Here is a 14605-nt window from a genome sequence, read left to right as displayed (position 1 = left end):
TATCAGTCCTACAAAGTAAAGCTGTATACCTAAACAAAAACATCGTCCAATTATACATAGCGATAGTACTTTTTGTTGAAAGTGTAATTTCTACCATTAATGCAGTACAATTAGATAACTAAGTGATGAATAAATATTTGTGCACGTACAGGATTTTATCTCAAGAATGATTGTAAGTTAGAAAAGAGAACATTACTTTCAATGGTAAATACAGACTGATATGACTGGGTTTTAATCTGGATACCTTTACGATGTCATATCCTACAGGAATATCGTGTTAAAAATAAGAACAAGCTTTCAAAGGGGGCGTTCAAAATGTGGTGGTTTATAACGGATTCAGGTATTTGTAATGACTCTTAGGCAGAACATCATGCAGTCAGGCAACCGTTTATATAACCGGTCTTGTTTAAGCCCAAATTATCGTTGGTTTAGAGCAAATGATCAGCACTTAATAGGCATTTGAATAGCCTGAAAGATATCTCCTGTGACTGCAAAATATAGGGTCTGTCTATTTTGAGTCTATCGCTTTCAATTGACGTCAGAGAGACGCGTACGTACAGCACAGCAGTCGGGGAGGGACTGTAAATACTTACTTCTTATTTCTTATTATTGCTGAGAACAGTCAAATTTCTCACGTCGATTAGTCAGCACAAATTATCCAGGTCGTCGATTTATCATCATATTACCAAATATATCATTTATCCAAACAGGAAACTGTTTCTATTTTGGAGTATTTATTCCGGTAAGATGAATTTTAAAACCTTGAAAGATATGCGTGTTTTCCGACATGAATATTCCGTCTTGTTTATTTGTTTCGTTACGGTTTTGCGTCACAAGAGGTATTTTATTTACGCGTCATGCGACTATGTGTGGTACCAATAATTCAAGTTGAAATGCACCGTTATGTGTGAAGTCATACAGAAGTGTTAATGTGTTGTTTTGGGATCTGCTAGTATGTTAGAACTGTATCAGTACATTAATAGTCATAGCCTTGCAAAATGAGATTAATACATATAAACACTTTACAGATTTCTCTTTAACTTATGACTACCTACATTTGCAATACTTTTGGAACACTCCTCATGCACTCCTTATGCACTGGCATGCGAATGTTTATGTAATGGGACAATACCACTTGCACGGCGGAATTCAAATTTGCAAGGTAAATTATGTTTTATAGAATTTCCATTCTGATCTGAAATTTTCGTTGATTTTATTAGATGTTTGATTTTCTTGAAATACGGTATTTTATGTTCTAACTGCTAATTTAAAACAAACTAGTTCTTATGAAAAGTTTAGAGACAATCCTGTTCATTAGCAAGTAGTAAATCTGGCTTGTTCTGTCTGCTGCTTCAAACTTAAAAAAGGACAATTTCATTCTTATTCCTGTAATTTCATTTCTTAAGTCAAATAAGACATGCTGAGAGTCCTTATGCCTAAGTGAAACCAAAATGTACGAATTAAAGATTTGTATCCTTATCTTTTATCATTAGATACCATATATAACTTTAAAAAATGCTCTTTTTAATGTTTGATCTTTTTAAACCAGTACCGGTATTATAATGAAATAATGGTAAAAACACTAATGAATCGACGCTAAAAAACAGATGTTGTCCCGACCCAGAATAAGTCACATGGGATATGCATTTTGAAATTCATGATGTGACTTATAGAAGATTAGTAAGAATAAACTTGAAAATAACAACATTACACTTTTTACACACAATGTATTTTTATTGCTAGTAGTATTTGTTCCATTTGTGTACATTTAACTTTAATAAAGTAACGTTATCAATGAAAAGTATGGAATTGTAAAAGAAATGCAGACTTAGTTCGAATGAGAACCTGTTTTCTTCCGTAAGCTAAGACAATACATTTATTTGAATGTTTGACAGTCATTATTATATTACGTCATTTCAATAAGCAGGTTTGTAAACAAAAGAAATGCATTTTTCCACTTTTCATAAAGAGAAGGTATCAAAAGTTTTAAAATCTGAATCATGTTACTATGATATGTCATTTTATATTTATTTCCTTTCACCAGTCAGTTGAATGATGCCTTCTTACAAGTTCGTGTATTTCGACCTTCGGGCAAGGGGTGAACTAACTAGATATGTATTTTCATGCGCCAGTAAAGAATTCGAAGATTCAAGATTCTCGTTTGAAGAGTGGAATTCATTGAAGCCAGTAAGTTTAAATATTCCATATAAATTCCCGTTACTGATGTGGGTTTGAAACCTAGCTTGGTGGGTAGAATTCTTCATGTGCGAAAGCCGTCCAGATGGCTTACGGAAGGTCTGTGGTTTTACCCAGGTGCCTGCCTGTGATGAAATGGTCTTCATCCGCCATCACAAACAGGGAAAAGTGCTATATGTCCTCCATGGTGTCCGTGGGACGTTATAACCCAACAATTAACTAGAAATGCCAGTTTGCCATACATGTTGAAGAAATGGATACTATTCCTATGCTGCATTGTCTGCTCGTAATAGATCAAGTCAATTTGTAAAGTTGATACTCGTACAAAAAGTCAATTTGAGAAGTAAACTGCCTGACTACTTAAGGCAGGTGACTGCTTAAACAGGTGGCTGGTTAAGGCAGGTTCAACTGTAAACATTTATCCAGTAAGTCTGGCCACCGACGAGAATTTCTTATTTTCTTATTGTTTTCTACCCTAACCAAGACTTTTCCTAGTCCTGATTATATTGGAGAAGTGAATGGATATAATTTAAAACATAATTTTATTTTTTAACACATTTGTGCGTGCAGCTCACGTTGTAATTCACGTAATACAAAACTTACTGCCCCCACTTACAACAATTAAATGTTTTTACATGTTGAAATCGATTAAAAACCCACGAACAACAATTTAATTTCCTGACTTTAATTGAATCAAAGAAAAGCTGGTTAATTTATTTATCGTTCAGCGGTGCAATGATTTAAACGGATATTCTATCTTCTTTTCAGATCATTATATGATATCCGAATAAAGCTAATCCGAATATGAGCTGCATGAGTGGTAGGAACAGAAAAATACCACTTCCTCACCCATAGTTATTTTGCATATTTAAAAAAAAAAATATCTCTTCCTGAATCCAATGTTCCAAATGCATAGATGGGGCATGTTTTAGAGTCTTTTAGTGCATATCAGGAGGTGAAAAAGGTCAGGTAAAGAAGCATTCTACATTTAAAAATGTTTGTATATTTCAGCGATGCCATTTGGTCAAGCCCCGGTACTTCTTGTGGATGGTAAAACACTCGCACAAAGTGGCGCTATTGCCAGATTCTTAGCACGAGAATTTGGTAGGCATATATATTGCAAAACAACATAACTGAGCCGTGTCATGACAAAACCAACATAGTGGGTTTGCGACCGGCATGGATCCAGACCAGCCTGCGCATCCGCGCAGTCTGGTCAGGATCCATGCTGTTCGCTAATGGTTTCTCTAATTGCAATAGACTTTGGAAGCGAACAGCATGGATCCTGACCAGACTGTGCGGATGCGCAGGCTGGTCTGGATCCATGCTGGTCGCAAACCCACTATGTTGGTTGTCTCATGGCGCGGCTCATATCATGGTGCAGTACATCATTTTGTATTCACATTTGGTATTCTTTCATTAGTATGCGCCTTGAAAAATCAAACAAAAACAAATCAGACGAAAGGGATTGGTTTCAGACGTTGCATTTATAATTTAATTTAATTTAGTAACGCTATTTTTGCTAAGACAGTATTTTATAACATACATATCACAGGAAAGTATACTAAATAGAATTAGTGTTTGGCCTTAAATGTAAAGGTGATTTAATAGATGTCGACAATATCTTCTCTGGTCTAATATTTTTCCATCCTTAAAACTCCCAGGCCTTGTTCCTGCAGGCGACTGTCCTGTTGCATTAATTAAGCAATATGGCTATATTCTACACAGATATTGAATTGACTACATGATCCGAAAGTACCAGAAACTATAGCAACACCGAGTCAAAGATATATGTCATATATAAGTGTTGTTGTTGCTATAGGACTGGCTGGAAAGAATAGTTGGGAGCAAGGTATGGTAGATCAATATATGGAGCTTGCAACGGAAATGATGGACGAAATTGTCAAATGGTACTTTGAAAAGGATGAAGAAAAGAAGGTATTATTCAGCTATTACTTTCTACAGTTGAACAACTGTTAAAAGTATATCTAAAGAAAAGACATAATAATTTCAATTTCCAAATAACTTTTTAAGAAATAAATACAACATACACATTTTCGTTTTTCAGAAGGAACGCTTGAAAAATCTAAATGAAGCTGTTTATCCAAAATACTTAGGACTATTCCAAAATGCTCTTGAACAGAATGGAGGCAGATACTTCGTGGGAACTGAAGTAAGTCTCTTAGTTTTATTTAAAATATTAATGGAAAATAAAAAATGAAAATAAATGTTGGTGGGGGCGGGGGATGGGGGTTGTGACGTGACTGGGTGGAGGATCGAGATAGGGGAGGGTTCAACATTGCATTTTGATAAATATTCATGGAAAGTTTAAGATTAAAAAATAAAAAAATGAAAATAAATAGGGGGAGGGGGAGGGGGTGTAACAAGGGCGGTGGGTGTGACCGGGTGTGGGCACACAACTTCACATGTTGATAATAAATGTTCATGGGGAAAAAATGAAAAAAGGTTTCTTGAAATTCTTACTATTGGCTAGTCTGTTATTTACAAATATGTGGATTATAAACAATAAAAGGTTAATGACTCTGAAGTTACAAAAACGATCCTGACAAAATTGTGTGTGCGCTACCACATTATGGTGATCTAAATTCATTTTAAGTGTCATAGTTCTAGGTCAGATATTTCACAAGTTATGAAGCAGAAATTGCCATATTTTAGTACTCTGTATAGTTAACACTAGAAACCTTGACATGCCGCATTTCCCTATAGTGGTCAACATATGTATGAAGTTGTATTAAAATATTCCAAACCACTTCCTAGATATGGCTCAGGACGGTCGGACGGTTGGAAAGACGGATGGAAGGACGGACGACGCCAAAACTATATCCCTCCGCCTTCGGTGGGGGATAAAGAATAAACCTTGTGTAAAGACACTTAATAAATCAATTTTACGAGTTTTCTGATGTGATTGTCCGAATTCTAAATTGCCACCTGCTTATACAATCAATAAATAAAGAGTAATCAATTAAACAAGAGAGGATGCTATATGATTCTTGTGTCAAAACTTACGACACAAAACTATTTGTTTACAGAAATGAGGTGACGAAAATCTTATTGAGTCAAATTTTTTCTCAGATTAGGTGGTCCTTTTGCTGAGTATATAATACTTTAACCAGAGCAATTAAAAAGTGTAAATTCCTGTAAGGTAAGAAAAGAAAGTAATGGGATAACGTATGGACATTTATTTATTGTTGTATGTTTTTTCTTCTTCAGCTGACAGCTGCAGATCTCGCAGTCTTGGACATTTTTGACACTCCGATGTATCATACCCCAAATTTCATGGACTCGTTTCTGAATTTGAAAGCACACAGAGAACGCATAGCATCCCTGGAAAACCTTGCAAACTATATTAAAAAAAGAAATGTTACGGATCTTTGAATGTGTAATAATTTGTCGTTTTGACATTCGGAAAAATGAGCTAGAAACAAATTGTATAAGACATGTCCATTAGTCCATGTATGTATTGTGCAGGTTCTTGACTTTTATATGTGCATTACAACATGACACTTTGATATATTTTATAACAAATAAATTTTGATTCTTATTCTTTATCAGCACATTTAGTTGTGAACGTATTCAACACTGTAAAACAAGAACTTTATACATCTAGCAAATGGAACTAACTTCACTTTTCTAGGGAAAAAAGTTGAAACTACCTGAAAGCAGTGCGAAATGAACAATGTCATTTACAAAATATTGTATATATCTGGCACGGAGAAAAGAATGTTGAAGAAGGTCAAACATAAAATCATTTGTAAAAACTCATGTAGGTTCCACGACTTCGAAAGCGTCTTTAATAAATTAAATGTAACTAAAAACATTTTGACCCTGGCAAGAATAATACATACCAAAAGCCACTTTTTGCAAAGAAAAGATTAGATTAACCTATGTTTGTGCAACTTGAACGTGAGCGTGTCGCTGCATGTTAAAGAATACCAAACACATATATGTTGTTTTTACCAAAGGAGGAGTGCTATAATAAATGCTTGTTTACGAAACAAAGACGATGTGGTGCTACATATTACGGTGGTCCATCAACATTAGTGAGTCCTTAAAATAAATGCTCTCGAAGTCTTGAAATTGCTTTAAATTTAAAGCTGGTTTATAATGTGGTCCTCGCTGTCTATAATGAATCTTCTTACAGATTTATTACTTTGTCTACATGTACACATCCATGTATATACCGCTATGTGTTTGTATGTGGCTGGAACTTGGCTCTTACTATTGTAAAATTAGTGTTACTGAATCAAAATGACGAGTATAAGCATTTGAAACAACATACATGCCAGCGAGTCGTTGAACATGATTGATAATTTAATAAATAATATGTTTCTATACTCTTCTGCAGGATCGCAGCCTAGCTGGCTGCCGACAATATTTTATCTTTTATTTACTGTCTTAGTAAAATCCGTGTCAACTAAGCCCTGAAAAGAAAGGGACATAATTTAATAAATATTTGAATAGTCTGGATGAAAATAATACGGCCTGCAAACAAAAGTGTGCTTTCCATGTCGAATTGTCAGCCGGTCGTTCATTACTCAAATACAGAACTGAAGCCGGTAACTTGCTAGGTATTGGAGTATTCCTTCAACTGAATTTTAAAAATCAAGGCAAAAGCTGTTGAACATGGATACACAATTCATTGAAAGAAAGTGTGTGTAGTTTATGAATACAATCATGGTGAATTACCTGATTATTTGAATGATATCTTTCAAGAAATAGTTCTATATACTTATACATATCAATTAAGAAATAATGACTAGTATGCTATGGTTGGTCGACGCCCCTTGGATGGCGAATTTTAGTCCTACAGAATAGTTCAATATGTGCTATAAATAACTTTTATCTATAATTTATAGGAATACACAAATAACTATGAATTATTACAAGGAAATGATATTTTTCGTGATGCCGGGTGCACAGTGTGTAGGTGGGTGCACGAATAAATCAATCATACGTAAAACTCAAACACTTTCATCGTTCAAACACAAACTTAAAAAATTGTTCAAACCGACAGAAGTGCCATCATATTTTCTTCTTGGTGATAGATTTCTTCAAATACATCATACGAGAATAAAAAACGGTTTTAGCAATCTAAATGAAGACTTTTATTACAATTACTTACGCGATAATTATACATGTAACTGCGGATAGCCTTAAGAAAACGCTGACCATTACTTTTTCAAGTGCTCATTGTACTCGGACCAGAGGCGTATCTTATTTACAAGCGCCCGTGTACATCATGCTCTTATTGCTAATAAATTACTCTTTGGAATAAACCATTTAAAAGACTAAGACAGTAAAAGGCTTTCTTAACTTCATTGTTTTATATTTACATTCGTCCTGTTCTTTTCCATTGAAAATTATGACATTCATTTCGTATGAACAGCAAAAGGAAAGGCGCGAAATTTACGTCATCGCAGCATATAAGTCCATGTTTTTGATTTCCCATTTAAGTAAGTTAACTTAGAATGATGTAGAATCTCTTCTGATCAGTTCTATATCTATATAATTATATTCCACAATAGACAGATAATTACTTGTAGTGTAGAGACGATTATTTTGTGTTGGACGCAAAACATTGCATTGAGTATACTAAGGGCCCGCCGAAATACTGAAAACATCCCCTGAGTTAAACACCAACGTTTTAAACAGGTAAAAATCATTGCTAAGGCGTAAAAAAATATTGTTTGTTTCCGGTATCCCGACATACCCTAAATGCTTGGCCCGATCCTAATTTTTTATGGCCTTAGAGAATATTTTTTTCAACTTTTAACAAAAGGTTGCAAAACTGTATTTTTATGCTTTAAACATGACCATTGATGTTAAAAATCAACTTGCTGATGCTCTAAAGGCATAACCCCCTTTTTTGTATTCATTTTTTTGACATTAAACTAATTTCCGAAAAGTCTCACTTAATAAAAAAAAAATAAAAAACAACCTACCTACCCTAATTTTTTAACATGTTACCGGAAACAAAGAACTTTTTTAGGCCTAACTAACAAGTAAAGCATCAGCGGCAGAATTTATCAAAGAACTGTTATCTCGTGCCTCCCCAAAGAGTTTCCTTAGTTTTACCAACCCTCCTGCCCTAAAATTTGGGAAAGTGAAAAAAAGTAAGATTAAAAAAAAAAACCTCAAAGTGTCGAAAAATGATGCACACACAGTGACCATAGATGGTAAACTTATTTTTTATGTTGATTTTCTTAGTAGTGGCTATTTTACCTCTTTTTTTTCAGGAAAATTAATAAATGTGAAGTGTTACATGAAAATAATGTTTAATGCTTAAGAACAAATCATATACATTTAAAAAAAAAAGGATAAGTTTTTGAATATGGATAGGGATATAATAAAACAATAAATGTCCTGACTCCTTCATATTTGCTGCAAAAATGTTTTATTCCAGTTTTTTTTATTTATAAGGGGTACACTGTTAATGTATCATCTTTAAATCATCAAATCTGTAAACTATATGATAAGTGTATTTTTATTGCTGATATCTTATTATTTAAAATCAAAGAAAATCATTTTAATGTGAGAAAAAAAACTATCACGATTGTCTTTCACTTTTATCTGCGAACTTATTTCACAGATGGGGTTCGTTGAGCATTGGGATTCAAACCTTGTTCCACAGATGATGGTATGACATTATGTCAGTCTCAACTGCAACCGCAGAAAGATCCTTCTCTACTATGAGAAGGGTGAGGCCTATCTGTGCAGTACAATGAGTACAGAAAGCGGTTGTCCGGGTTAAGACTCCTGAACAGTTATATACATGTATATAGAGAGCGGGAAATAAGTGCAGAACATGTTGTTGACATATCTGCGAACAGGAAAAGCCGATGTTTGCTCTTCCTGTTGAATAACCATTTTAAAGAAAATGTCGCACTGATCTGATAGGGCACAGCCCGATATACTTAACATATCAAATATTAACACGTCATTGATAAAACCCGCTTTGATTATACGGCGAATAACAGTGCTTCGTTAGCCTTACCAAATTGCAAATCGGCCAGGAAGATTTCGGAAAAAGAAATACATTTCCACAAGTACTAACGTATAAAATATATCCTAAATAAACCCGCCCGCTTAGCTCAGTAGGTAGAGCGTTGGTCTACGGATCGCGGGGTCGTGAGTTCGATCCTCGGGCGGGGCGTATGTTCTCCGTGACTATTTGATAAACGACATTGTGTCTGAAATCATTAGTCATCCACCTCTGATTCATGTTGGGAAGTTGGCAGTTACTTGCGGAGAACAGGTTTGTACTGGTACAGAATCCAGAAACACTGTTTAGATTAACTGCCCACCGTTACATGACTGAAATACTGTTGAAAAATGACGTTAAACCCAAAACAAACAAACAAATTTTATAGATAGATTCTAATTTTTTTTATTACGCGATAACTACATTACGTTTAAGCTTTGTACTAAACGCTTATATGTAACAATTGCTTTAAACACAAGTATTGGTAAAAAATTATCAGGCAGTAGCAAAAGCGCGTTTGATTCCTCCTGCTTCAGAAATAATGGGGACACAAAACATAGATCCATATTGGAATGGCCGTTATACCTATGTAAAATAATATTGTTCCGAAGATTTTCATGTGCTCCATTGTAACCTATGTAAATCAAGTGAGAGGAGCTTGAGATGGATTGCAGATAATGAAAAGTAATCAGTCCAGCCTCAGTTTCAGAGAAAATAATGTTAGTGAATTGATCGGGGGCGAATTGGAGAAAAGTTCATACGGGGATAAAAGATTATAAAAGAGACGTTACTCCGACCCAACTTTGACTGAAATATCACAAATATTAATATTGGATGTAATTAGACTTGGTGTAGAAATGAAGGTGCTAGAGAATAAACGTAGTGAAATATTATATATTCTAGAAATAATTCAAGGGTATATAGCTCTGGATTCACTGCTCCAATATTGCCAATGATCCTATTTGTGTAAACAGTCTGTGTGGATTTAAGGCATATGTGAAATTTAAGAGCACACGGGTCTAGACCTACTAGTCTATGTTACCGATAATTAATACAGAACCTATATACGAAAATTTTTCTACTTAAAATTCAACAAAATATGCAAGCAAACAAACAGAATTTATCAATTTTTATTGTCATTTGTGTGGTTTTGAAATCTGATAACTGAAAGTTATATATTGTCCTTGAACAATCTTTAGCAAAACTGATATTTCACCTCGAAACATTTTGCATGTAAGAATTAATAGCGGATTTGACACTTACGGTCTGTGCTTATCCAATAAAACGGTGTGTAAAGTTCGAAAGTTTGTCAACATAACATTAACATTTTCATTTACATGTACTGTACATGCATTTACAACACAATATCTTGATAACTTCTAATAGTGCTATGTGTTTTAGTCTAGCAGAGGAGATTTTTTTTTTATCTTTTGAGCTATCCCTTTTTTATATACGTTCATCCGGGTCAAGGCGGTTTGAAAGCTGTCTGAAAGGTAATATATTAAGAACATACGGATTTGAAGCAAAAAATCAAAACTGTGATTATTCAGAAATAAAATGTATGCGAGAAAAAGACGCCGTGGTTCCATAGACAATACCAATACCGCAATCATAGAAGTTTTGTATGAATGCTAACACAATATTTCAACATAATTTGATAAACTATCGTTGAGAGAATGTGTTCGGGAATGAGCTGTCACACCCTTTGTTTTAAACTTGTGTCGGATACAAGCATTTGTATAAGAAATGTCTGTCACGTGTATCCATATATCTAAGAAAAAGTCGTACTGGTCCGCTCTGAAATCCGTGACATTTAAGAGTCGCAATGACATTAGGTTTATTTACTATTAACATAACTTGCCCAATGATTGTCACTGTATTAGCACCAAAATAACACCATAAGATTATCATCAAAAGTACAAGAAACGTTTGAAGACATATATCAGTTTTGCGGAGTGCCAACATACTTTCGTTTTTGCTATGATAAACGGTAAATAAGAAAGAAATTGTCCTAAAATCCGTGACATTTTGCTCATTGACAATAATCTATTACCAAGACTCTACTTAATCCTCGTGTGACCGACTTCCCAAAGTATGCGTATACACCTTTAGTAGTAGTTTATATAACTAATATGATTTTGCTATTTTCAGTCAACATCGGCGCAGATTAAAGCCGCTGCTGCCGATAAGTCGATCAAGTTCAACACAAACATCGGTATCAGCGCAGAAGGCGTTGTGGACGATGTATTTGATTTTATAGAGGATTATGACAGTCCAGACGAATGCATGTCTAGTGGGACCTATTCTGGAGCTTCATCTTATGAACAGAAAAGAATTCCGGGAAAAGTGAGTGTTGCTCATGCAGGTGTTGGAGTTGCACGTGTAAAAGATGGCATATTAGAAGCTGATGCACGTGGACCTCAGGCTGCAGCAATAGCAAAGGCTACTGCTTTAGGAGTTGAAGCTAGGGCCGGAAGCTCAGTAGGACATGCATTTGCTAAAGTTGGGCCAATCGTCGGGGCCTCAGCCCAAGGCCCTAATGCTGGGGCTGGTGTGCGTGCAAAAGTGACCGGAGTAGGCGCCGAATTTAATCTTGGTTTAGGAAGTGTTTCCGCCAACGTTGGTCCAGTTACAGCAAAAGCTGGTTTTGATATTGGCTCTGGTGTCAGCGCTGGACTCGATGGTGTTAGTGCAAAGGTTTTGGGGACTGGTATTAGTATTGGGAATGGACTAGAATTTTCTTTCTTCGGATCAAGTCTCAGATTGTTTTGAATATTTAATAAAACTTACGTAAATATAGGTTTAGTTCCTGCAATGTTACTTCTTGCTATTGCTATGTGATTAACATGTTGTGTCTATTGTTGAAGTATTATGTAGAACTTCTACTCATCAAATTTCAAATATACCAGAATTTTATCTCGTTAGTTTTTTTCCGTTTCAAGTCTGTCATGTATACATTTTGCTTGACTTTTAATTTAAAAAGAACAGTGTAACAGTGAAAACGTATACAGGCCGTAATAACTGCAAAAGTAATAAGGGTTTGACATTTCAAAAATAGATTTCCCCATTTCGCACAATTCTGCTCAGTCAAAATGCATTGTTCTTCTAAATAAACTGTATGTGGCAGCCCACCTGCTCTGACTGAGCGTTACGGTTTACAATATAAATTGTCAGTTACTGACAGTATGACAACGTTTGTTTTTGGGGAAGTGGCTGAATTTTTAGTTTCCAAATTCGTATTTTACAAGAACTTTTACTTGTTTGATAAATAAAATTAACATGTAAAATCTACAAATTTTTGTAAGATTTAGGCTACATATATTAAATAAATAAGCAATAAATAAGCAAGTACTATTTTGTTGTATCTGAAAAGAAAGAAACAGTTGTGCCAACAATTTGTCATATATATTAATAGGTGCTTAAACACTAGTATGGTGCTAAATTTGAATTTAATACGATTGTACTTTAGATACTGTTGTTATATACTCTATAATAAAACATAAAGAAAACATGTATTTGCCTGTAAGTACTGTTAATTATCAACATATACTTAAGGTCTAAACACAATCCCATTATGAATACCAGGTATCATGATAAAGGTGCCATTAGGTGATACTAAAGGGTCAGTGTAATTAATCGTAGTCATTGTGTGGTAATCATTTTATCATCAAATATTAGAACTTTTCAAGCAGAAAAAAACGTGAACATAGTCCTGCATGATAGCGATCCATGCATTAGTTTGAAACAGGTATAGCGAATACCAATCGATGGAGTCTTAATGTTTTCCCCCAAATTTCTGAATTTTGTTCCCAGCCTCTCCTATGACGCAAACCGAAAACAATATAATGGAGCTGTAGCTATCAAAAACATTTTGAAATCTTAGATGAGTCACATGTATGCGATAAAATTTTGAATAACAGTACGGGTACACTGTCAATTTTCTCAAGTTTGTCTTATACTGCATACTTAACTAGCCGTGAATTATTGCATAACTGTTAAAAATTTCCTATATGGATTTATTTTTTGCTATCTATAGTTCATGGCTTTGTTTCAAACGTCTAAGTATCTACGATTTACTTATTTATTATAATTAACAATTATATCAACGTTATTATTTTATCCTTGAATACGTTTTCAACAAATATTTATCATACTGGCATTCTAGCAGCGAATACTATCGGTAGGTGAAATTATAAACAGTTTTCTAAAAACAATTAACTGAGAAAGCAGAAAAAGATCGCATAGTGTATATTTATGTAGAATCTACGCCACCCTTTGAAAATTGTCTGGTTTATAAAATTGCGTGGATTACATGAAGCTGAAAGTGGAGTACATTAAGTTGAAAAAAGAAAGAATTGTCTTTAATGTGAAAAATAGTTTAGCTTAATTTAGCCGGGGCGGCCGGCACCTTTTTTTACAATCTCGCCTGGTGTACATGTGTGTTAAACAACACAGAAAATAACGTCAGTCGACCTTCAGCTTTTCCCGGAAGTAATGAAAATGAAAGTGCACAGGCTAAACTTGAAAACGAAAGTCACATTTCTCGCGCAGGGTTCACCCTGTCTAAATCAGGGTTATTAGTTTTTGGAACTTCGTCGAATCGTTCAAAAGGTCCTATTAATTGGTGTCCAAACCTGTCAGTTCAGCCTCGGATGTCAGATATTTCCATATTTGAGAGCTGCAGACCTACATATGCATGACAACATTTTTACATCTGCCTTAACGCCTCGTTCTTAAAACAAAACCCTCCTCATCGATATGATGGATTATATAAAGGATAACGAGACGCCTCGTTTGATTTAAAACATTTATTCCTCAGTATGGTGGAGACTGTACCTGTAAATACGACACGCTTCATTAGATATAGAAAATATCTCCTCCGAGACCAAGATGGCTGCTTAATATATACAATATATAATAAAAATGATGACATCAGACTACAAGAAGATAGTCTAACTAGTAAAAAGGACATGGACCGATACATTTTATTTCACCATAGTATAAATCATACGTTTATTTACGATTGTGAAAAGCTTCGTTAAAGTCTACATCGTAGAAAAATAAATATTCACAAAAATTTTTATAATAATTGTGATTTCTCTTAGGCTTCCGTTATGAAAACTTGTGTGAGGATCAAAGTTTATTAATCAATGGCACAGTACCCTTTGTTTTTATTTGCCGAATTTCTAAGTATAGTGTGAAGTTTTGAAAAATCAGCCAAAACATAGAAATCAGGGTTGTGTGAGGATCAAAGTTTATTAATCAATGGCACCGTACCCAATGTTTTTATTTGCCGAATTTCTAAGTATATTGTGAAGTTCTGAAAGTTCAGCCGAAACATATACATCAGGGCTTACAGTTAAGCCCGGGTTTATCTGCGGGTATCTAGGAAGAGATATATTCTGA

The 14605-nt window shown here is 34.7% G+C and overlaps 1 protein-coding gene across 1 annotated transcript; it reads left to right on the top strand.

Moving 5' to 3' along the window:
- Positions 1 to 6131, top strand: LOC128557870 (glutathione S-transferase 1-like). The gene is made up of 6 exons (XM_053546394.1): positions 1 to 1162; positions 2045 to 2191; positions 3208 to 3300; positions 4019 to 4134; positions 4265 to 4369; positions 5428 to 6131. The coding sequence occupies exons 2-6, from the start codon at positions 2053 to 2055 to the stop codon at positions 5590 to 5592; spliced, it is 618 nt and encodes a 205-aa protein (XP_053402369.1). The 5' UTR covers positions 1 to 1162; positions 2045 to 2052; the 3' UTR covers positions 5593 to 6131.
- Positions 6132 to 14605: the final 8474 nt, after the last annotated feature.

The sequence above is a fragment of the Mercenaria mercenaria genome, chromosome 6 (assembly GCF_021730395.1).
Source record: "Mercenaria mercenaria strain notata chromosome 6, MADL_Memer_1, whole genome shotgun sequence".
NCBI lineage: Eukaryota > Metazoa > Mollusca > Bivalvia > Venerida > Veneridae > Mercenaria > Mercenaria mercenaria.
The sequence above is the reverse complement of the archived record's forward strand: the minus strand, read 5'-3'. Positions and strand labels throughout refer to the sequence as shown.

What these genes read in the sequence shown, in the direction of transcription:
- LOC128557870 (XM_053546394.1), top strand. Translation starts at nt 2,053, where the DNA reads ATGATGCCTTCTTACAAGTTCGTGTATTTCGACCTTCGGGCAAGGGGT. An exon ending in AAAAGGATGAAGAAAAGAAG is followed by an intron (nt 4,135 to 4,264) that starts GTATTATTCAGC and finishes TTCGTTTTTCAG; the next exon opens with AAGGAACGCTTGAAAAATCT. An exon ending in GATACTTCGTGGGAACTGAA is followed by an intron (nt 4,370 to 5,427) that starts GTAAGTCTCTTA and finishes TTTCTTCTTCAG; the next exon opens with CTGACAGCTGCAGATCTCGC.